General features: G+C 36.3%; 1 protein-coding gene across 1 annotated transcript in view; it reads right to left on the bottom strand.

Annotated features, from left to right (window-relative positions):
* Positions 1-24,943, bottom strand: part of MALRD1 (MAM and LDL receptor class A domain containing 1) — a 661,524-nt gene that overhangs the window by 111,079 nt on the left and 525,502 nt on the right. Inside the window, exon 34 of the mRNA XM_019933374.2 lies at positions 12,128-12,329. Within this exon, the coding sequence (XP_019788933.2) occupies positions 12,128-12,329 (202 nt within the window). The remainder of the gene's footprint in view (positions 1-12,127; positions 12,330-24,943) is intronic.

Here is a 24,943-nt window from a genome sequence, read left to right as displayed (position 1 = left end):
TAGTGCTCTTATTAAAACTGGCCCTTGCCCTTTCCACTTTGTGAGGACCCAGCAAGAAGGCACTAGTTGAGGAAATAGTTTTGCACCAGACACCAAATCTGCCAGCATATTTGTCTTGGACTTCTTAGCCTCCAAAACTATGAGAAAGAAATATTTGTAGGCATCCAAGTCTATGATATTCCGTTACAGCATTCTGAACAGATTAAGACATGCCATTACACATTTGTCAAAACTAACAGAAATTATAATACCAAGAGTGAAAGCTAATGTAAACTATGGGCTTTGGGTGACAGGGATGTGTCAATGTTGATTAGTCAGCTGTAACAAACATAACATTATGGTGCTGGAAGGTTGATTATGGGGGAGGCAGGTGTACCCACACTCTGTAATTTACACCTAATTTTGCTGTGAACTGAAAACTGTTTTAAAAAATAAAATGTGTGTGTGTATGAATCTCAACACCAATATCCCTCAGAATCTACATTCTAGCCCAAGCTCTTCAGTAGTGATGGAAAGGGTGGAGGAGAGACACAGGGCAGTGGATGTTGGGTTACCTGCAACATGAAGCTGTGATGGAGCTCGCTCTCTCCCCCAACACACAGAGGCTCCAGACACGAAAGAAAATCAAGAATATATTTTCCGTGCTAGGGAAAATCAAGAGCTGAAGAAGCAGAACATATTAAGAGGCCCCCAAAGAGTTATCATTGTTACTCAGCATCAATATTTGCCACAATGATAGTGAATTCCTTCCTAACTATGAATAGTGATACCACTGCAAATGTCTGAAATTGCATAAAGGAAGAATTTTCTGCCTTCATATAACCTCAAATAATCTAAAACATACATGAATGTGGAAACATATACAAAAATATGAAATGTTAGAGCAGTTGCTGGTCATTTCTTTCTTGTCATGAGGCCTGGAACCCAGAGAGACCCCAGAGGATAAGAGATACATTCCTCTTTTATCATCTCCAGATGGTCCTACACTATATTTCCTGGTCTGACATATCTGTGCTGGTATGGCCTCTTTTATATGCAATGTTGGGCCAGGTTATGTACTTGACCTAATTTAATGCTATTGTTCACTGACAGCTCTATTCCATATTAACTGAACTTTATTTAATAGTCAAAGAATTGCCCAAATGTTAAACTCTTAACTTCTACTTTAGGGCCAATATTATTAAATAATTCCCCCTTTTAATTCCTGCTTCACATTGCTTCCAAAATACATTTCCTAAAGGAAGAATCCTGTTCAAAACTGGTTCTCCAATGCCTCACAGGGTGGTCCACTGTCCTTACCAGATTAAGGTCCACTGCCCTGTGGTTATTCAACGACCTAACTCCTGACTCAGCCTCACCTGTATTCTCCCAATAAAGCCTAAAATTGCAGAGGAAATCATGACTATTTCAATTATGACTGTATTGTACTCTTTGCCGCCTGGGATGGGGCAGGAAGGAGAACGCCGTTGTCGTTCCTGTGAGTGGGAAGGTTTTCACTTACAGATATCATGAGTGGGTGTTTTGGCGTCTAAGATTACATCTTTGTCTCAGTGTAGAAGGCTTGAGATGGAGAGTGGGAAGCTGTCTCTTCATCACACACCACAAATATACACAATTGAAGGAAATCTAAGAGTCTGAGGCAATCGTCTGTGAGGGAATATTGCCGAATTTCAAGTACACTTTGGGGACACCTGTTTTACATGTCTCAGGCAGGTGAAAGGAGAGAGAGGCAGGTACTGAGATGGAGATATCGAGGTGGGCAGTAGAGAAGACCACTCAGGAGTTAGACGTGGTGGTGTCTCAGAGATCTCTCAGCTGTACTGTCTCAACTGCCTCGATGAAAGAGAAACTAGAGAAAGTGGCTGTGATACCCCATAACTTCCAGTTAACAGGGCATTGGCACTAAACACAAATACATACAACTATGTTTAACTTCATATTAACTTCTGAGGAATATGAATAAGTAGCTTTACCTAAAGTTTGGAGTGTTCTACATGATTGAATTAGTTTTACTTTTAAAACCACATAATTTTAAGACTAATTTCTGCCTTTCTAATAAAATAATTTAAAATGTACAGCTGTATAGCTGAAACTAACACAACTATACCCCAATAAAAATTGAAAAAAAAGGAAAATACACTTGAAGTCAAAAAGAACTACTAGAAATAGTAGTTCATTCATTGCTTAATAATAAACAAAAATTGATTTATGGAGAAGATTAAAAAAATGATCACTTTAATGTGTGTTGGGTTATGAATGTTGCCCCATATGAAATCCTACATGAGGCATACCCAACTAACATTACCTTAATTACATTGTAATCAGAAAGAGCAGAAAGGGCAAAATGCAAGATCTGGATGTTTCAGCACCTGAACTGACCTCCTAATTGATCAATCATCTGCTCCATCGGGCAGAGAAGACCAACCATGGGCCTGTCATTCCTTTAGACCCCTTTTTATCAAAAACTGGTTATTTCTCTAAACTCATGCTTTCTATTTTGACCAAGTTTATATTAGTGAAAATGATAACTCATACATATAAACCTATTTATTTACTCTTTGTTAAGCCAACAAACTTGTTCTTTGTTTTCTATTTTCCCATTTCCAACTATTTCCACAAAGAGTGACTGGTCTTCTCTAGGTAAAATGTTCTCATATGCCAATAAGATGCTCTCAGAAAAACTGGTCATTCTGTTGAAGTCACTTGTTTTCAATGAAAAAAAAAAAAAAAACTTTTCTTAAAATAGATTTTTTTAGTGAAGCAGTGTCACTTTCTTATTTTATTTCTTAGGCAACAAACAAACAAGCTTGTTTTCATAAAGTCTGAGCGTTTTTCAGATAACAACATATGTGTTCCAGGCAATCAGGAAACCCATAATAGAAGTAAACATTAATAGCCCAAGAGAACAAAACAGGCCCAGATTGACCTTGGCTATTGAAAAACTCCCAGAATCCCTCAGACACACTTGGTCTGGTAAAACACTGGCCCGCTGAATATTTCCAAATAAAAAGAAAAGAGTCAGCAAAGGTTATGATAATTTTCAAAAATGACTATATGGTAGACAAATGACTAACTCACCATACCATATTTTATTTTAAATATACATATATATTTATATACTATGGATACATAAATATATATGATTCTGTGGTAAACGTCCTTGTTCATATAAAAGCATTCACCTTTAAGACAGTGTTGGGACAGTGAACTGTGGTTTATCTTCACATTCAATATGAGGAACTTGTCAAACCCAGGCTAATGGAGTATGGTTCCTACTGGGACTGATTTTTCCATGGTTGTCATTTAGATTTCTTCCCCCTAATTCAATAAAATTCCTTCCAGCCTGAAGATCAGCAGGAAACCCAATAAGAACCACCTCACAGTATAACAGACAAGCTCCACCAGATGTATTTAAGAGGGAATCCTGATCTTACTCCCATAAGCCTGCTTGGTATTAGCTTTTAATGCCATTTTCCAGTTTTTGTGTTTTTTCCTTCTAATCTAGTGTCCCTTCCAGGAATAAAGGGGAATTATCCCATCATTTGACAAACTGGGAGGACTTCATGGACTCTGACTGCAATAATAGATTTAAAACCTAATAATATTCTATAAGCCGATAAGTGAATCAGGATCGACTGATAATCAATTTCATTCAGCTTTTTGTACATTCATCACTATTTGTTTAAAAATTAGGCCCATGAATCACTAACTGAATCAAAATTATGAAAATGACCCATGCGTTAAAACCATGTTCTAAGTCATTTATCTACAGTGCTATATCTCTTCTGATATAAAATGGATATCTACTCTATATCATACACTTATTTCAAATTTATATTTTTATCAATCAACCTAAAGTTAAAGATACTCATACTCACTAAAATTTTCTTTAAAAGACAAGATAATGACAATGGAGATTTTTCAATGGAGAGGAACTGAAAATGACAGAAAACAAGCTACACATATCACAAAATACCATGTAAGATATATCACAGGAGAACTGCAAACTTAAGGTCTTAACAATCTGGAACAGAGTTTGCTTTCCTGCTGGGGATATTAAGGATAAATTCATGAAGAAGGTGGCTTTTGCTCTGCCCTTGAAAGTGAAAAAGGATTTACACAAGAGGAGATAAAGGGCAGGGCATCTCCAGCCTGAGAGCAGTAAGATTAAAGTCAATGAGATGAGAGGACAGAATATGGGACATGACTAGAGAAAGGCAAGAGGTCTTACTTTAAGGGATCATTTCATAACCAGAATCAGAGAGATAAGACAGGAGCTGCGACAAAGGATAAGAAACATATTCAGTAGGCAATTGACAGCCTCTAAGCATTCTTCTTCTTTACAACTTGTATGAATTTATGTATTTTGATTAGTCTCAGTTTTATTTCATCTCTCACCATTGGAGTATAGATAGAAAATTTATTGTTTCTCATCAGCTTTGTAAATTGGTCCAGATGGTTGCAGAATATTCAAGCTCGATTATGATTTTTTAAAAAAGAAGAGGAATGGTCGTCAGCCAGAGGTGGCTGATGTGGAAATTAGAAATGAAAGTGTAACTTACAAGACTCTGAAGTGTAGACATATGATTTGGGCTTGGTCAACAGTATGCTTCCAACCAGCTCCTTTAATTTTAAGGGAGTGACAAAGGGACGATTAGAGATTACTCATAATGGTGGCAGGAAAGTAGATAGCCCAGCTCTGAAAGAAGTATTCATAGGCAGTGGACTTAGGTAGTTTCAGCCTCTGGTTTACTCAGTCTTACTCACTTCCCACTTATTTTTCTGTCTTAGATTCTTAGTTTTACATTTAATTTTTGGAGCAATCAATATTCTTTCAATAAGCTTATTTTCTGCCTTTAAGTGAGCCCGAGTCAGGTTCTGTTGCTTGCAATAAAAAATTCTTTTTGTTATCGTGGTGAATAAGAAAAACGCAAGGTCTACTTTTCTGGAACTTACACTATAGTAGGGACTAGAAGATTAAGCCGGTAGTTACGTGTGTGTGTAAATTAGATAGGTCTGTTATGCAGCCATAACAGGGATTCCGATGAGTAATAAGAAGGCCTTGAAGTAGAGTTTGAGCTGTAAAATGGAACTGAGGGGGAAAAAAGAAGGCAAAATCTCTGGTTTCAAAGTGGATATTGAGAAAAGGATAAAGGCACTAAAAACTTGATGACATCTCTTTATGGTTCATAAACAAGAGGTTTTTGAGGCTTTTTTAAAAAAATATAAACTTATACAAATGGTACAAATATCCTTATTATGAGATAAGTTTTCATTAGCAAACTCTTCATCCATTATGAGAAGTAAATATGCTCGTTCTTTGCCCTGGACCACAGCCATAGTTTTCACTCCTCTGTCTAGCTGGGAGGAAAGGAGCATCATTAACCCTGAGGCTCCTTCCTCTGACGTGTGTGTATGGCAGCCTGTTGTACTGCTTCACCAAAGCTGACTGTGTGCTTTTCTTCTCAAATACACCTTCAGTGAGGTCATACTGGCAACCTGAAATTAACCATGCTGGGGTATTTCACCAAGGAAATAGGGAAATGCTACACATCAGGGATTTTTTCCCCCTTGAGAGCTAGTCTACCAACACACCACTGAATATTTCTTATGAATATTCATTGATGGCTCAATAAGTTACTTCCATATACTTGATGCTGCCTTCAAGTCAAATGAAATCATCTTAGAACTATAGTTTTAGAGCTGAGAGAGTTTCAAATGCACTTTATAATATTTTAGGCTTCCACGTATGCGTCATTATCCTAATATGTCCTTAGTTTGTAAATTCCTGGAGAGCTGGCGATAATATTATAGGCACATATGTCCTTCCAATCTAAATCCAGGGCATCACACAGTAGATTCTCAACTTTGACTAAATGAAGGGCAGACTTACTCAAGTTCACAAATACAGCAAGTAGCAAGAAGTCTTCTGTGTCTTCATGCAATGACATTTCTGCCATAACCCTAGATCCCTTTGAACTCCCTCCTCATTCTCTCTGGACTCTCTTCTTTTGTATGTCATTCTCTATGCCTTCCTTCTGCCTTCCTAATCCTCTTTTACAAACCAAGTCCCATATGATCATAAAATGATAGACCTGAAAGGGTTAAGAGATTATCTATATCATTTCCCTGATGACAAAACATGGTCTAAGGAGTTTAAATTAGTTTCTTAAAATTATACAAGTATTTAGTGATACAGTCACGATTTAGACTCATGTCTCTAAATTTTTAGTGTAGTTGTCATCTTTCTATCACTCAATATAGCCATACAGAATCTATTGGATTCTCTCTGCGTCTCTCTTTGTCTCTGTCTCTGTCTCTCTTACCTCCCAAACAAGGGTTTGAAAATAAGACTGGAGGCAGAGTTCATTGGTGGTAGTGAAAGGAGGTACCATATGTCGATAAATTCAGTTGATGACTTTTACTTATTCATCTACTCATTTGACATATTTCTTTATTCATAGGACATGTTTATTGAGTAGCTCCTGTACAACAGGACTCTGCTAGGCATGCAGAATACATCACTGAAGATGATATAAATGATGAAGATGATGAAAACAGACAAATGTCTCCATCTTTAAATAATTTGCATTCAAGAGAATAGACCTGTCCTGGAAACGCTCCAGAGTAATACTTGCTGCTCAAATTCAGAGATGTGAAACAAGAATGAAAATCTCTATTCCAGAATGACGTGAGAGCCACTGTCGTTTAGCAGTGATAATAGAACAGGAGAACTTGTGGCTGCTTATTCCCCTTGGATGCCTTATGAATTTCATTATTTGTCTGGCACCTTGCTAGTTACTCTCATTTTATACTTACCAAGTCAATTTAAAAAAGGATGCCCTAGGATAATATTTCTTTTCTTTGCATTCACTTCCTGAAGATCATTTTCTTTCAATTTAACAAAAAAATCTAGTTGGAAAGTTTGTTCATAAAGTGAATCCCTAAAACTGGAGTTTTCTTAGATTTAAAATCCACAGCAGCATCCCTCGTTATTTACTGTGTATTTAAATAATGGAGCATCGGACTCAGTACATTTCATTTAGGAATGTTAATTAGTAGAAGACAAGATGTTGCAGAATTATTCTTAGGTTTTTTTTGCCTGAAATAGTTAATGCTTTACGAAACAGAAGTAAAGTCATGGATGTAGAGAACAAACTTATGGCTATCAGGGGATAAGTGGGGGGAGGGATAAATTGGGAGATTGGGATTGACATATACACACTACTATATACAAAATAGATTACTAATAAGAACCTGCTGTATAGCACAGGGAACTCTACTCAATACTCTATAATGGTCTGTGTGGGAAGAGAATCTAAAAAAAAAAAAAGAGTGGATATATGTATATGTATAACTGATTCACTTTGCTGTACACCTGAAGCTAACACAACACTGTTAATCAACTACACTCCAATAAAAATTTTTTAAAAAATTAGTTACTGCAACTCTTTTCAGGAAAGGCACATTTCCTAAATCTTGATGATAATCATTTCATGGATAAGAAAAATGGGGTCAAGTGGGTAGTAAGTGTTTTAATGACAATTTGAACCCAGTTCTTGGTTATAAAGTAGACATCAGTGTTCCCAGTTGTACTCGTTTCCTAGGGATGCCATAACAAAGTACCAAAAACTGGATGGCTTAAAATGATAGACATTTATTCTCTCACAGTGCCATAGGCCAAAAGTCTGAAATTCAAGGTGCTCACAGAGACACACTATCTCTGAAGGCTCTAGGGGAGAACGCAGTCCATTCCTTTCTCTTAGCTTCTGGTTTTCCTGGCCATCCTTGTCATGCCTTTACTCAGAGATGCATCACTTCAATCTCTGCTTCCTTCATCACATGATATTCTTCCTGTGTGTCTGTTGCTGTGTCCCTTCTCCTCTCCTTAGAACGACACCAGTCATATTATATTAAGGGCCAACCCTACTCCAGTATGACCTCCTCTTAACTCGCATCTTAATTACATCTGCAAAGACCTTACTTCCAAATAAGCTCACATTTTGAGGACCTGGGAAGGCCATGGATTTGGAGGAGGACACTATTCAACCCAGAACACCAAAATAATCTGCTTCCTACCTATCATTCCCCTTCCAGCTGTGTCTACCGGTATTTGCCCCCTTATTAGACTCCTGAAAAAAATTCTGTAGATATGTACCATATCTTCAAGTATGCTACATTTTCTCACTCACTGTTGCTTCAAATACTGTACAATGTCTTGTATAGTTTTAAAGGCAGCAATGTCCTACCAGCCCTGTAAAATGTTTCTTCACCAGGGAGAAAAATGTGTTCCTTCTTGTTTCAAATTATAGAACAAAAATAGAAAACACCTTCCACCCTGGAAACTCACATGGTTAAAAAAACCAGACTCTGTGAAAATAAATGCATTTCTCTGCCGACTCAGAATTGCTGGAGGTGCTTTGTTGCATAAAGGATGTCTCCATTCAGAAAATGTTTCCCTGGGAAACCTGAAGTAATTAAAGGAAGGATAGAGAAGTAATAACATAGAAACTAAAGATCTGTGGGGTAGGGAAGGGGTCGCCATTGTAGGGCAATCTTCTAAATGGAAAGAAAACTGCAGGTAACTTATGGTGACAAATGCTGCAGTTCTACATCCCTTCATATTATGGGAGAGTGCATCTTATTGAGGGTGTGTGGGGTGAATGGTCAAAACAACCAAAAAACCTAATATGAGGTTGAAATGAAGTTGAGAGTTTTTAATCTTAGGATGCTGTTTTTAATCTTAGGATGTTAATCTGGACATCAGAAAATGTAATATGCTAAATGTAAAAATCTGGATGTCTTATTATAGATTTGGAGAATATTATCTAAGTTAATTTAGCTTGCTTAGTTCACTTGAATCGAGACTGAGCTAATTAAGGAAAGATGGAAGCAGCAAGTATTCAATAGTTTTGATGGTAGAGAATTTTTCACATTCTCTGAGAGCTGAATGAAGAAGGACACACATGGATGAATATTGGAAACATTTATCTAATCTTTCTCTTGCTTTGTTCAACAAATATTCATTGTAGAAGGCCGTGTACCACCTGAATTTTAACATTTTTTTACAACTATATTCCATTGGAAAACTGTGTCCATCCTGGGCATTTGCATTCAATAAAAATAGAATATTTGGAGAGAACTTCATTGAAATTTGATCAGTTTTAAATTTTATGTGATAATAATGCTTCCTTTATACAGTATTACTAGGAAATGAAGTTTTCCTTGCTGAGTGCTAACACTTCGAAGACCATTTTTACCAAACGTTTCGGAGGCATAAATATATAATTGCTATTTTTTTCTTTTTAAAAAACCTTTAAAAATTCCATGTGAGGAGAGTGACATCAGAAAGATGGTAGAATAGGAGGTCCCTTGCTCACATCCCTCCAACCCCAAACAACAAACTAGCAGTCACCCATGGACAAAAGTGCCTTCGTGGGAGCTTCAGGCTATCCTGGCAGGAGTTGTGAAACTCTGGTGAAGCCCAAGACCAGGGAGAGCTGCTTGGAGAAGGGAGGCCCATGCTCTGGTGGCAGGTTCACTGAAAGTGGTCCTGGATACAGACCAAGAGTAGCCCCATTTCCCAGTGGACTCAGCTACAGCCATGCTTGGCCACACTTCTACAACCAGCCCACCATGCCCAGAGGTGGGGGAGGACCCATGCCTGTCTGTGCCCCATTAAGAGGCCGCCTGACCTTGGACGTGACTGAAGATCCTGCAGCAGTCCTATGACCCAGTTCCAGCCCTGCTCTACTGCATTCCAGGAGTTAGTCCTGCCTACACACATTTGTGCCCCTGGAAGCAGGCCCGCTGACGTCAGTCCTGGCTGTGGACCCTGGAGCTGTCCTGTGACTAGTTGCAACCCTGCTCTGCCACGGTTCAGTTCCTGCTCCCTCAGCAACCAGGAGGAGCCCTGTGTGTACTCCCAGTCACAGGCCTGCTGGCTTCAATCTGACCATGGTCCCTGAGGCGGCCTCGTGACCTGGCTTGAATCCCACATCATGTGATTCCCAGAGAACAAGAGAGAAAGAGAAAAAGGCAAAAAGTTTACCTAGAGAAATAATGGCCAAAAACATCCTAAATCTTGGAAAGGATATAGAAATCCAGACTCATGAAGCTCAAAAGTGCCCAAACAGGGCTTCCCTCGTGGCACAGTGGTTGAGAGTCCGCCTGCCGATGCAGGGCACACGGGTTCGTGCCCCGGTCCGGGAAGATCCCACATGCCGTGGAGCGGCTGCGCCCGTGAGCCATGGCCGCTGAGTCTGCGCGTCCGGAGCCTGTGCTCCGCAACGGGAGAGGCCTCAGCGGTGAAAGTCCCGCGTATGGGGAAAAAAAAAAAAAGTGCCCAAACAGGATCAACTCAAAGAAGTCTACCCAGATACACATTATAATTAAATCATTAAGAGTCAAAGAAAAGAAAGAATTTTGAAAGCAGCAAGAGCAAAGTAACTTGCCACATACAAAAGAACCTCCATGAGGCTATCAGCAGATTTCTCAGCAGGATTTTTCAAGGGATTTTTTCCTGAGACGAACGGTGACAAAAATAATTTGGTTGCAGTTACAGGCACATTTGGAGGAAGGGAAGAGAAAATTAAGGAAGTTCATTATAAACGGGCTCTATTTTCTGTTCAAAGGATATAAGAACATTGGCAGAGTGAAGAAAGTTCAAGGAAGAGACGAGGATTTGAGGATTGTTGTAGAAAAGTAGCGCCAGGGAATGGTCCTAAACCTGCATCTGGGACTGTTGGAAGTCCAGCTAACGTGTTAAGTTGACATTTTTAGTGGTCCCAATGAGTATGACCAGTAGCAGTTTGGAAAATGCAAATGGCTACGGCTACTGTAAGTCAATTTCAAAGACTGATAAAGCCATTATACGGAACATGAGCTAGATACTTGGATCTATTCTACAGGGATGGTCTGATAAATAAATGTGTTAATACTTGCAAAGTACTTAGCAGAGTTCCTGGAACATAATTAGGACCCAAATTTATGTTAAAATGAAAAAAAGAGGACAGAATTCAAAGTGCTTGATTAAGAATGGAATTGAGGTGTTAGATCATTAAATCTGAGACCATTAGGGGAAAAGTATAAAAAGCTTGTTTTATGGAAAAAAACAGGAAACATTGCAAATCTAGAGTTGTATTTTTTCTTATTACTTACATTGGAAAACAGGTTTAGGAGGAGTAGAAGACATAAATGTAGAAGACATAATGATTATAGTTTTCAAAAAGTAGAAGACATAATGATTATATTATATTTTTTAACTAAATTTTCAGAGGGGATGATAAAATTCAGAATATAACTATGGGAGCTGGTTAATGAGGAAAAATATTTATGAAAGTTACTAGAATTTAAGAGGCCAATGTTTCACACAGTTTGATTCACCTGGAGGTTGAGATTGCCCAGGATTTAGAATCCAGTGGAAAACCATGAGAAAAAGAACCCAGATGTGTGGCTTTAAATGAGAAGAAAAGTTTGAATAAAGGCTGTAAGAACAGAACTTTGAAAGAGGCATGGAGTAGTCTGAAAGGTAATGACCCTACTCTCTAATGTTGATAACGTGAAGAATTTATAAGAGAGCAAATAGCTACTTAAGTGGAAGCATCTTAAACATTAGAAATTCAGATTTCAGTTAAGGGGATGATTTCTAAGAAAAGGAGTTACTGACAAGATTTTTTTTTCTTTATGCAATAGAATCAGAGTTCTAGATTGTAGTGTAGAAACAGAAGGGAAATGGCCCAGGGAAAGGGAAAAGCTAATATGGATGGAAAAGACAGTCTGGAAGATGACAGGTGAACAGAGGAATCTTTACCTCGTGCAGTTGTTGTGAACCTTTGGAAATAAAGAAAGTAGACAATAAAGCTATACTGATGGAACTGAATTTTCTCTGGGTTTCTTAAAGAATTTTAGTCTAAGCTATTCTGCTGCCTAGAGGGTATGAAAATTTCATGATAAAGTTTCATGGGGAGAAAAACTTTACCTCCGGCAGTACATACTGTTCTTTCTACAATGTATGAGTAGGACCGGACGTGAAAAGAAGTGCAATGCCTCAGAAATTCCCCATTTTTCTATATTCAGATATTTAAAACAATCCTTGAACATCCCATTTTCTGAAGGGATGGCTTACCTTCAAATCTACATTCTGGGGTAAAGGAGATGTCATCAAGGGCAATAAAGATGTTCTCTTTTCCGCTCAGATCAGCTTCAAATGCCACCTTAAATGGACTGTTACTGGAGAGAGGTACATGTCCATACATCCAACCGGTTCTTTTATTGCCAATCACTGACCACACCAGGATGCTTAGTCCAGATTCCTCAACAGTATACACCTAAAAATGGGGAAGAAAAAGAAACAGAGAAAAATCAACTCTTCATTGTTTGGAAGTTAGAGGCATATGGGCATCCAGGTTGTTGTTGAAAGAATGGAATCTAGCAATGCGACAGCTCAATAATAATACTTTTAATCATCCTTGATGTACAATCTGTTCTATAACATAGTGGGCAAGATCCAGCTTATACTCAGGCAAGGTGTGGTTATAAAGTGAGACTATGGATGTTATATTTCCTTTGGTGAGTTAGACCTTTGTTTAGTTTTGACATATCGATTTCCGTGTACCAAATTAGACATGGCCCCAAACTGTAACTATCTCAAGTATCTAAAAAGCTGGTGGAGGTGTACAACTAGAATTTTTCACCACTTAAAAAAACTTCATCCATCTCGACTAAGGTGTCTTACTGTAGAAAATCCTCATAGTAAATGAATATGAGAGTAAACAAGTCATTTCAGGAACCAATCTGTGGAAAATATTTAACATTTTGACAGACAGAAAATCTATCTGAATTAACTAACGTCAATATTCAGGACTTTTTAAAGTACAAGGACTAACAGATTCAAAAGGAAGAGAAATAGAAATAGAGCTTGTTTTGAAACCAACCACCATGACAAGTTCTGATTTTTTTTAAACAATAAAAACAATTCAGAACAAAATAAAAACAGACATTTCCTAGCGCTCTTCAAAAAAATCTATTTAAACAACAAAAAATAAAGTTGAAAAGATACTTTCCTACATTTTTTTGCACGAAAATTTTATGATTACCATTTCCTTAGTTGCTATACATATGTATAATATATACATATATATTATACATATATAATGTACTTTTAAGGTACTTCAGCAATCACTTATACAATCCTTTCTTTTACACGGGAAAAATAAGACTCAGAGTAAAGAATACTCATGGATAGTAATTTTCTCTATTGCAATATTCTTTGTCTTCAATGACATTTCCCTTTACTGAAAAACCTTACTTCCTCACTTTTTTCTTAGTGTCAAAATTTATCTACAGATAATTTATCCTATAAAAATCTATCCAAAATTTATACTATTAGAAGGAGAGGACAATATCACTCATTCTGTTACACATGATATTATATTGACATTCTAGGAGTCTTACCAAAAACCACTAAATAATTCAGACCAGAAATTAAGCATACTGCCAATGTGCACTACTACAAAAAGTCTAAGGTCAAGTCAGAAATCCAACTCTTAATGGACATTAAACATAATACCAAAAATAAATCAAGATGACAGACTAAAAAAAAAAAAAAAGAAAAGAAAAACTTGCCTGAAGCTTGGAAACCTGAAAAGTGAGACTTTATCACCAACATTTTGGAAAAGCAGACAGTTCTTAAGTAAAAATTACCTTTCATATTTGATTTCTTGAAAAATAAAATAAGCTAAGATTCAATATGAAAGGAATTCGGGTCAGTTGACTGTTTTCTGTCTCACACATAAGCAAACACTCACTCCAAAGAGTCTTCAGCTCCAAGATTTAGTGAATACTTAGTTTTCAAATTCATACAAATTTTCCCCATTTTTTAAAAGTTAAAAAGAAATATGTATGAAGCTTCTGACTGACCTTGATAACAGGACACCTCTACAAAATCAAACTAAGTTGAGCCCTCCTTTTGCATTAATCCTGGATTACATCACAGAGATTTAAAAAGAAATAGCTTTATTTTTATTTATTTTATAACTCTTTTTCTGGGAAAATCATCTCAGAAAACCAAATTTCATGAAAATATAACACAACCTTTTCTGGTTTTATCCAAAACTCTAGCATACGTGTGTTTTATTTATTAATGTATCATTTTTATTGTTTTAACACTTCATTTTATTCTCTGCTTTCAGTCTTTTAAATCTTCAATCGATCCTACATGCTCTTGACAAGATTCCCTTTCCTTCCATTCTCCTTTTACTCTACTTCTCAAAACCCCACCATGACATCTCCTGCCCATCCCTCTTGTACCCTCTCATCATGAGAATTAACTCTCCAATATATGTCAACCTATTTTTATCCCATTATTTCATCCTACTACAGTCCAAATTAATTCTGGTTGAGTTTACTAACTCACTACTTAATTTCAACAAAACTTTTTGACAAGTTCATTAGTTGTTTCAATAGTAATATATATTTATGGAACCACCAGTGTATTAAATTGAACAATTGCATGTCATGTAAAGTGATTTTTGTAGCCACAGTGGCCAATGGAAAAACTAGAAGAATCATTTATGGACTCCTTTTAATGCTGGATTTTATTTATGGCCAATGGGCCACCCACTAAAGACTAAAATTATGGTATGTATTTTTTGCCTTTCAACAGAAATAATACTCACTGTCTCCTGAGACTTTTTGTGTGTGTATGTATATGATAACGCTCAGCAAAGTATTTATTTTAAAAAACTTTTAAACAACTATCACTTTTTTATTTTGCGGTACGCGGGCCTCTCACTGTTGTGGCCTCTCCCATTGTGGAGCACAGGCTCCGGACGCGCAGGCTCAGCGGCCATGGCTCACGGGCCCAGCCGCTCCGCGGCATGCGGGATCCTCCCGGACCGCGGCACGAACCTGTGTCCCCTGCATCGGCAGGCGGACTCTCAACCACTGCGCCACCAGGGAAGCCCTAAACAACTATCACTTTGAAAAATTAAAGTGGCTAATGTCTTCAAAGCTAATTAATTCTAAATTCGTTTGTTTCTAATTTTGTATTTTAATACACACATTTTACTGAAAAGCAATTCATGTGGCAATAATAACATTATTTGAAATAGCTTTATAAAAATCAACTGCTAGATAAATAATCTGGTTACTTCTACTTTGATATTCTACATTTTGGTTGAACACTCACCATTAATATAATAATTGTTAACATTATATACTGTAAAACAACCATTGTTACCATGATTTTTATTATAAAAGCAAAATGTATTCAAATAATATATAAAGATATAATGAAGTTTATGTATTGATATTATAATCAAGTTTATATTATATTCAAAGGTGATATTATAATCCAAGCTTATAATGTAGGGTAGGAAAAACTTAAAGAGAACTTGCTAAATGAAAAACATAGATAGTCAGAATAAAATAACATTATACCATTTAAATACAAATATTATAACATTAACCAGTTAAATTTATGTCAAGGATTTGAGAAAGCAACTCCTCAGCATTTGTTTAGAATGAACATTCCTCTGGAGGAGAACACTCAGCAACAGGTAATAGAAAATATGGGTGATGATGATTAAATTCCAGAAGAGCATGGCTCTTAGAGACCAGCTTCCTCAACAATATCCGTGTATCTAGGTTGTCCCGATAAAGAATTAAAAGAACTCGACCAGTAGCTTTTCCTAAAGTTCCTCTCCTGCAACTAGTCAGTCTCCAGGTTCCTGAAACATTGAAGGCAGGTCCTAGTGCCCATTTGGAGACTCTGAATGGACACTTTTGGATAATGGAAACATTTATCCATTTCATCACATACTTAGCTCATTAAAGTTAGGGTGTAAAATGCATCAGTGAGAGGAAACCTTGGCTTTACTTGGCCCTCAGTTAACTCTCAGCTATTCTGCTAGGTGTCTGCTCTTTAATCACTACTGATAGGGCAAAGCAATGAACTGAACGGTGCTTAATCCTTAGCAGTGCACAATTTCTCATGGTTTCATTTGAAAACACTCAAATTTTATATGAGAGGAAAGAAAATAATCAAAAGTAATGAAAAGGGAAATTTCCCTCAAAAGGGAGTTTATAGGCTTTATATTCATTTAATAAAGGATAGAAATAACAATAATATTGCCCATATTAATAAAATTTAGAACATTCACATATGTTATGTTATATGAACACTACCACATGTGTAGATGTAGGGTAAGACTATTAACTTCCCTTAACAGATCTGGGTTAGAAATCTGGGGTAGAGAGAGGTTAAACAATTCATTACACGTGTACAGCACAGACCTCTAGTCTCCAGGACAGCAATGTAAGGAGCTTGAAATTGTTACTCTAGTCCTCACGACAAGAGAAAAGCTGAATAAACTGAAAATCAACAACTCTTCTTAAATTCTTCAGTGAATTGAGGTCACAGAGCAATCATAACTGCTGCCTCCAAAATTGGAGAGAGAGACAGGCAGATGCTGAGAATCACAACTTACTAAAACAGAAACCAAGGGACAGAAACCCCTGTGGGGACCAGTAATGAGGTCGAAAAGCCTAAACTGTAGTTGATGAATTGCTGGAGACTCACTGTGGACAAGTTTGAAAGTTAAAAAATCTTGGGTGGCAGGGGTCAGTGGGGAGGATCTCCAAACTTTTGTGAGTTAGACCTCCAGGAGTCCTATCAGGTCCTCACAGGGAAAAATCACAGAAAAATTTCCCTCAATTTTTTGGCAGGAGGAGGGGAAAATATACCCAGAAATATACCTAGAGCATTCTGTTCTTCTCAGCAAGGCCTACCCGCAAGACAAATTATTTAAAAAGAGCTTAACTGACTAGGTTCATCAGAGCCTAACCGAATTGGGGAAAAGAAAATACCCAACTCCAGTGCCTGGTAGTTTTCCATGCAGGGGGAAATTACCAATTCAGCTCCCTCTAGTCTTCCTGTATTACCTAAGGAGTGAAGAAAGTAAAAATCTGAGGGGAAATTATAAAGAATAAAACCCAGGGGTAGTAAAGGACTCACTAAAAGACTGAGACCTAATTGTAGCCCTACAGAGAGCTTTCTCTCACCCCACAACTTACCAACATATATGTAGGGCTTCTATGTAAAAATACGGGAATTCAACTTAAAGAACAGTACATTGTAGACCTTATTTAGGAAGAAATCTCTCTGGAAACCCAAAGATAGCAGAGGAGACAAAAACAAGGACAAAAGGGAAAATTAGAGCCCTGATCCTACAGCTAGAGCAAACAGCAAACACAGCTTAACCTCTAGCCAGATGAACATAAAACCTCATACTAAAGGCCTAATTTTTACCCAGTATATCATGTTAGGCTGTCAAGGCACAGACTAAGCATCAGAACCAGATTTAGGTATGGTGGAGATGTTGAAATTATCAGACAGGAAATTTAATACAAGTATGATTAATAAGCTAAGGGCTCTAATGGAAAAAGTGGACAACATGGAAGAACAGATGGACAATGTAAGCAGAGAACTGGAAACTCTAAGAAAGAATCAAAAGGAAATGCTAGAAATTAAAAAAAAAAACACTCTAACAGAAATGAAGCATGCTTCTGATGGGCTCATCAACAGACTGGACACAGCAGAGGAAAGAATCAGTGAGCTTGAAAGTACATCAATAGACAATTCCAAATCTGAAATGCAAAAAACAAACAAACAAAAGAATGGAACAGACTATCCAAGAATTGTGGAATGGTTATAAAAGGTATAACATGCATAATGTGAATACCAGTAGGAGAAGAAAGAAAGAACAGAAAAAATATTTAAAGTGATAATAAATATTTTCCCAAACTTAATGACAGACAACAAACCATGGATCCTGGAAGATCTGAGAACATCAACATGATAAATACCAGCACTAAAATTTATCTACACTGAGGCACATGATATTCAAACTTCAGAGAATCAAAGGTTAGAGAGAATCTATCTAATGAAAGAAGCCAGGGGGAGAAAACAACTTATAGAGCAGCAAGGATAAGAATGACATCAGACTTCTTTTCAGAAAACATGCCAACAAGAAGACAGTGAAACAAAATATTTAGAGTGACGAAAGAAAAACTCCAACCTGGAATTCCATATCCAGCAAAATTATCCTTCAAAATAAAGGAGAAAGAAAGATTTTCTCAGACAAATAAAAATTGAGGAAATTTTTTGCTAGTAGATCTGTCTTGCAAGTAAAGTTAAAAGAAGTTCCTTAGAGAAAAGGAAAATGATGTGGTCAGAAAATCAGATTACATAAAAAAAAGAAGAGTGTTAGAGAAGGAATAAATAAAGGTAAATAAAATATTTTACTTTTCTTATTATTAATTGATGTAACAGATAATAGTTTAGTCAAAATAATAATAACAAGAATGTATTCAGTGATTTTAGCTTTTGGGCAAGTGAAATGTATGGCAGCACATTATAAGAGAAGGGAGGGAGGAATTGAGAATACTGTGTACTTGCACTACTCATGAAGTGGTATAGTGTTATTTGAAAGTGGACTTGGATTATTAGTAAAGGCATGTTGCAAACTCATGGGCAAATAATAAAAAAGGCTTTAAAAAGAAGACATGCTAAGAGAAGAGAAAAAAGGACTCATAAAAAATGCTCATTTAAAACAAAGGAAGCAAAAAAGAGTATAAGACACATGCACACAAAAAGAACAAAGTTAACAAATGTAAAACAGTAACAGATATGCTAGGTATTGACTCAACTATCAATAATCACTTTAAATGTCTGTTTTCTAAATATACCAATTAAAAGACAGAGATTGTCAGATTGTCAGATTGTCAGAGATTGTCAGAAAAAACAAGCCTCAACTATGTATTGTCTATAAGAAACTTAAGTTAAATATAAAGACACGGGTAGATTAGAATTAAGAGGATGGAGAAAAATATACCATGCTAATACTAATGAACAGAAAGCTGGAAAAGCTATATTAATTTTGGGCAAAACAGACTTCGGAGAAAGAAAACTATTATGGATGAAGAGGGCATTACACAATGAGAAAGCGGTCAATTCTCTAAGAAGACAACAATCCCGAATGTGTATGCACCCAACAACAGAACATCAAATACTTGAGACAGTACAACTCAAAAAGTGGTACAACTGCAAGGAGAAGTAGATGAATCCGCTCTTACAGTTGAAGACTTCAACATCCCTCTATAAGTAACTGACAGAGCGGGAGGCATTAAATCAGTAAGGGCATAGTTGAACTGAATAATATCAATCAACTAGATCTAATTCATTGGTAGACTACGTCATCCAGAAACAGCAGAATACACATTCTTCTCAGACTCATAGAGAACACTCACCAAGATTGAAGACATCTGGGTCATAAAACACACTATAGCAAATTTAAAAGAATAGAATCATACAATGTATCCTTTCAGATCACAGTGGAGTTTAACTAGAAATAAGTAACAGGAAAATAGCTGAAGAAAAAGGCCAAATACTTTTGAGATTATACAACACGCTTCTCAATAAAACATGGGTTAAAGAAGGAGTCACAAGAAAAACTAAAAGTATTTCAAACCAAATGAAAATGGAAATATAATCAAAGTTTGTGGGATAGTGAAGCCATGTTTACAGGGAAATTTCACAGAATTAAATTCATAAAGTAGAAATTAAGAAAGATCTAAAATCAATAATTTAAACTGGTCCTTGGAAGGGAACAATAAAACTGATAAACTTCTAGCTAGGTTACCTAAGGAAAAAAAGAGAGAAGATACAAATATAAATATCCGAAATGAAAGAGTAGCCATCATCATTGATCCCCTGAAAGAATAATAAAGGGTTATTAATTATTAACAACTCCATGCCCACAAATTTGATAATCTAGATGAAATTGATCAATTCCTTGAAAAGCACATCTATGAAAACTCACACAAGAAAAGCAGATAATGTGAATAGGCCTTTATCTATTAATGAAATTGAATCAATCATTAATAAACATTCCAAAAGAGAAAGCAATAAATCCAGATGGGTTTGATGGTGAATTCTACCAAAATTTTAAGGAAGAAATGGTATCAACTCTCTACAGTTGTATCCAGAAAATAGAAGCAGAGGAAACATTTCCAAATTCATTCTATGAGACCAGCTTTACCCTAATACCAAAATCAGACAGAGACTACTAGAAAGGAAAACTATAGGCCAATATCTTCCATGAACATAAATGCAAAAATCCTCTACAAAATATTAGCAAAATGAATCCAAAAATGTATAAATGAATTATACACAACCATGAGGTAGAATTTATTTCAGGTATGTTAAGTTGGTAAACATTAGAAAATTGATTAATGTAATCTACCGTATCAGCAAGCTAAAGAAGAAAAATCATATAATTTTATCAATAGATGCAGAGAAATCATATGACAAATTTTAACATCCATTCATGATAACAACTCTTAAGAAGCAAGGAATAGAGGGGAACTTCCTCAACTTGTAAAGAATATCCTACAAAAAACCTATAGCTAATCTCATTCTTATTTTTACATCACCAGTTTTTATTTTTATTTTTTAATGAAGAACATAGATGGTTTATGTTCTGAGTCCTGTTTTTCATTGTCATCACACATTCATTTACCATTTCATTCATTCAGTTAATAAATATTTATTGAGTTTTGGCTAAGTACCAGGCATTGTTTCACGTACAGCAGAAAAATCTTAGCTCAGTCTTATAGTCTTACCATAGTAGTTAATTTGTGCTATCCAACTTAGACACTTATAAACTTCTTTTTCAATATATTTAAAGTTAAATATATTTTTTTTCAATATGTGTCTGAAATTGGAGTTCTTTAAATCACTTTTGCCTGTATATGGTGAGAAACTGGAGACTTTCCTGTTCAGGTCAGGAACAAAGAAGGATGTCTGCTTTCACTGCTTCTATTAAACATTGTACTGGAAAACTGACATAATGCAATAAGAGAAGAAAAGGAAATAAGAGGTATACTGATTATAAAGAAATAAAAATGCTTCTGTTTGCAAGTGACATGACTGTCTATGTAGAAAATTTCAAAGATGCAACAACAATGAAAAAACTCCTGAAACTAATAAGCAATTATAGCAAGGTTGTAGGATACAAGGTTAATGTACAAAAGTCAGTTATTTTCTTATATTCCAGCAATGAACAGTTGGATTTGAAATTAAAAACATAATACCATTTATATTAGCACTGAAAAAAGAAATATAAATGTAAAAATGTAACAATAAAGTACATGGTCTATATGAAGAACACTACAAAACTGATGAAAAAACTATCTAAGTAAATGGATGATATTCCATGAGGAAGACTCAACATTGTCCAGATGTAAGTTCTTCCCTACTTGATGTATAGATTGAATTCAATCCCAGCCAAAATCTCAGCAAGTTATTTCAGGGCTATTGACAAATTCTTTCTAAAGTTTATAAGGAAAGTTAAAATACTTAGAAGAGCCAACACAATATTGAAGGAGAAGAACAAAGTCAGAGGAGTGACACTACCTGACTGCAAGACTTTCTACAGAGGTACATTAATTAAGACAGTGTGGTACTGGTGAAAGAATAGACAAATTGATCAAAGGAACTGACTATAGAGCCCAAAACAGACCCACAAAAATATGGTCAACTGATCTTTGGCAAAGGAACAAAGGCAATTCAATGAGGAAGGTTAGTGTTTTCAACGAATGGTATTAGAACAACTAGATCCACGTGCAAAAAAGTGAATCTAGATTCAGAGCGTCCATGTTTCACCAAAATTAACTTGAAATGGTTCACAGACCTAGATGTCAACTGCAAACTATAAAACATCTAGAAGATAACATAAAAGAAACTATAGGTGATCTTGAGTTTTGCAATGACTTTTTAGATAGAAAACCAAAATCATGAACCATGAATGAAAAAATTGGTAATTGGACCTCAATGAAATTAAAAGCTTCTGCTCTGTGAAAGACACTGTTATAGGTATGAAAAGATGACCCAGAGATTGGAGAAAATATCTTAAAACACATATCTGATAAAGGACTATTACAAAATATACAAAGTACTTTTAAAGCTCAAAAATAAGAAAACAAACAACCCAATTTAAAAATACACAAAATGTCCAACAGATACCTCACTAAAGAAGCAATACAGGTGGCAAATAGGCATAGGATAAAATGTTCAACGTCATACGTCATCAGAGAAATACAAATTAAAACAATTATAACACATATTAGAATGGCTAAAATCCAAATCACTGAAAATACCAAATTTTCTCAAGGAGCAACTGGAACTCTTTTTCATTGATGGTGGAAATGCAAACTGGTACAGCCACTCTAGAACACAGTCTGGCAGTTTCTCACAAAACTACACACATCCTTACCACATGATTCAGCAATTGCACTCCTTGATATTTACCCAAAGGATTTGAAAACTTATATCCACATAAAACCCTCCATATTAATGTTTATCGCACCTTTATTTATAATTGTCAAAACTTGGAAGCAACCAACAGGGTTTTCAACAGATGAATAGTTAAACTTTGGTACATCCATACACTAGAATCTTATTCAGTGATAAAAACAGAAGTGAGCTATCAAGCCACAAAAAAGACATGGATAAACGCATATCTCTAAGTGAAAGAAACCAATCTAAAAGGGCTACAGACTGTATGATTTTAACTATATGAATTTCTGGAAAAGATAAAACTGTGGACACAGTAAAAAATGATCAGTGGTTACCAGAAGTGTGGCAGAGGTAGGGAAGGATGAATAGATTGAGCCCAGGGGGATTTTAGGGCAGTGAAACTATTCTGTATGAAACTGTGTGTACACATCATTATACATCTGTGAAAACCCATGGAATGTACAGCATGAAGAGTGAAACTTAATGTAGACTATGGACTTTAGTTAATAATAAAGAGCTAATATTGGCTCATCGACTGTAACAAATATACTAGAGTAATGCAAGATGTTAATAATAGCGAAAACTTGGAGCTGGGGGTAATGAGAGTGGGTACTGTATACAGGAACCGTCTGGGCATTCTGCTCAATTTTTCTGTAAACCTAAAACTGCTAAAAGAAATAAAGTCTATGAATCTAAAGAATAGTTTTAAAAACCCAAAATATTCACAGTAGAGAATGACCGAGCTAGTGTGGAATTTTCCTGATTTGCTTTGATTCACTCAATTTCCTAGTCTGTTGGAAAAAAACAATTGCCTCATCCATTTCAATGCCAATTAAAGCAATTATTCAAATGGTCACTTGGTCTTCTAAACACATTTACTCACCCTCTCTTTCCTCCCTACCCTCTTTCCATCACACTTTCTATTTCCAATTTTGGACATTTAAAAAAGTCAAGTGGCACATCGCCTCTAAGCTTGCCAATGTCAGCTCCTTTTCCCAACTCCCTCTTTAAGACCAAGCTCCTTTGCCTGATCACAGGCAAGAATTATCAAAGTACCAGGTATATTAAGCTATCAAAGGAGGCTCTTAAGAACTCAGTAATAGCAACTTTCTAGAACTGGGTCTCACAACAAAGGTAATAAAAATGTCCTTCCAATGGTATGAAAGTTTTTTCAAGACCTCTCCCCATTCCCCTTCCTCTGTGTCTTCTTACTCTCTCCTCCTTCCCTGTGCTCTAGCCACAAGACTCCCTTGCCCATCTCCCTAAACCCCATGAACACTCCTGACTTGGGTCTTTGTACTGTTTTTTTCTCTCTGTCTGTTCTCCCACTCCGGGCGCTGTATCTGCATGGCTCACAGCCTCATCTCCTTCAAGCATTTGCTCTAAGCTTACACCCTTAAAGCGGCTCACTCTGCCCATACCCAGCCCGACCAATCCTCTTACACTGCTTTACTTTGTCACAGAGTCTTGAAAAAGAGTACTCAGCTTACTCACTGATCTCATTTCCTGCTGTTTAATGGGAGTTTCCCCATTATGACATAAATTCTACGGGAGCAGGGAGTTGTCTGTTTTGTTTATTTATGTATGCCTTGAACACTGCCAGGTACATAATAGGGGCTCAGTAAACATTTGGTAAAGAATGAAAGAATGAAAAAGCTAAAGATTTAAGAACTTTGGAGTTGGACAGGATCTTGGAGATCATCTAGTCAAAAACTTTACAGGGCCTAGAGACCAAGTAACTCGCTGACCAGTGGTCGAAGAAGAAGTAGCATTCTCATTGTTTCTCACTGCACAAGTTCTACCTTGGCAAATTCATCATTTTATCTGATAAAGAAAACGAATCTACTTATAAAAATCAGGATTATTCAGGTACTGCCGTGAGAGTTAGCAATACCCTAATCGCTATTTCTTACAAATAGTTTCTTGTTCTCACTAAAACATCACCACAATTTTCTTTCTGGGTTAGGCAGTCAGTGAGTTATAAATAAGCTATGGTGTCTTAAAATTTAAAAATACACCATAGGTAAGTAGAAGAATGGATGATTTAAAAAAAAAAAAAAACCTTAGAACGTCAGAATTTGAACTGCAGAACCATCTACATTTCAGCTCTGTCCCTGAAGGCTGAGGAAATAGATCACTCTTTTTTTCTTTGCCTTTCTCATTGGAGATGGAAAAAAGGGAATCCAGTTTGTTCTGTAACATCTCAGAGCAAATTAAATGAGTTCACTGACATGAAAACCCTGTTCAAACTATAAAGGACCAGCCAAATTGGCTGGTGAATATTTGTGGTAAAAGGAGGAATTTCTGGTCCCTCTATCATATTTAAAAAGCATATAACTTTCCTTCAGGGTTTTACCTCCCTATAAATAAGAAGGCTGAACAGTGTTATGGTCAGGGGCTAGGACGCAGATTCTAATCCTGGCTCTGCCAATACTAACTGGATGTCTTAGGCTAAATTATGTAACCTTTTCAAGCTTTGATTTCTCTTTTGTTAAATGGAAGAAATATTGATATCTTCCTGATATGTCTGTTATTAGGTTTAAATTAAAATAATGTATATAAAGTATCAAGACTAAATACATT

This window comes from Tursiops truncatus, chromosome 2 (assembly GCF_011762595.2).
Source record: "Tursiops truncatus isolate mTurTru1 chromosome 2, mTurTru1.mat.Y, whole genome shotgun sequence".
Taxonomy (NCBI): Eukaryota; Metazoa; Chordata; class Mammalia; order Artiodactyla; family Delphinidae; genus Tursiops; species Tursiops truncatus.
Note: the sequence above shows the minus strand (reverse complement) of the source record. Positions and strands in the feature narration are given on the sequence as shown.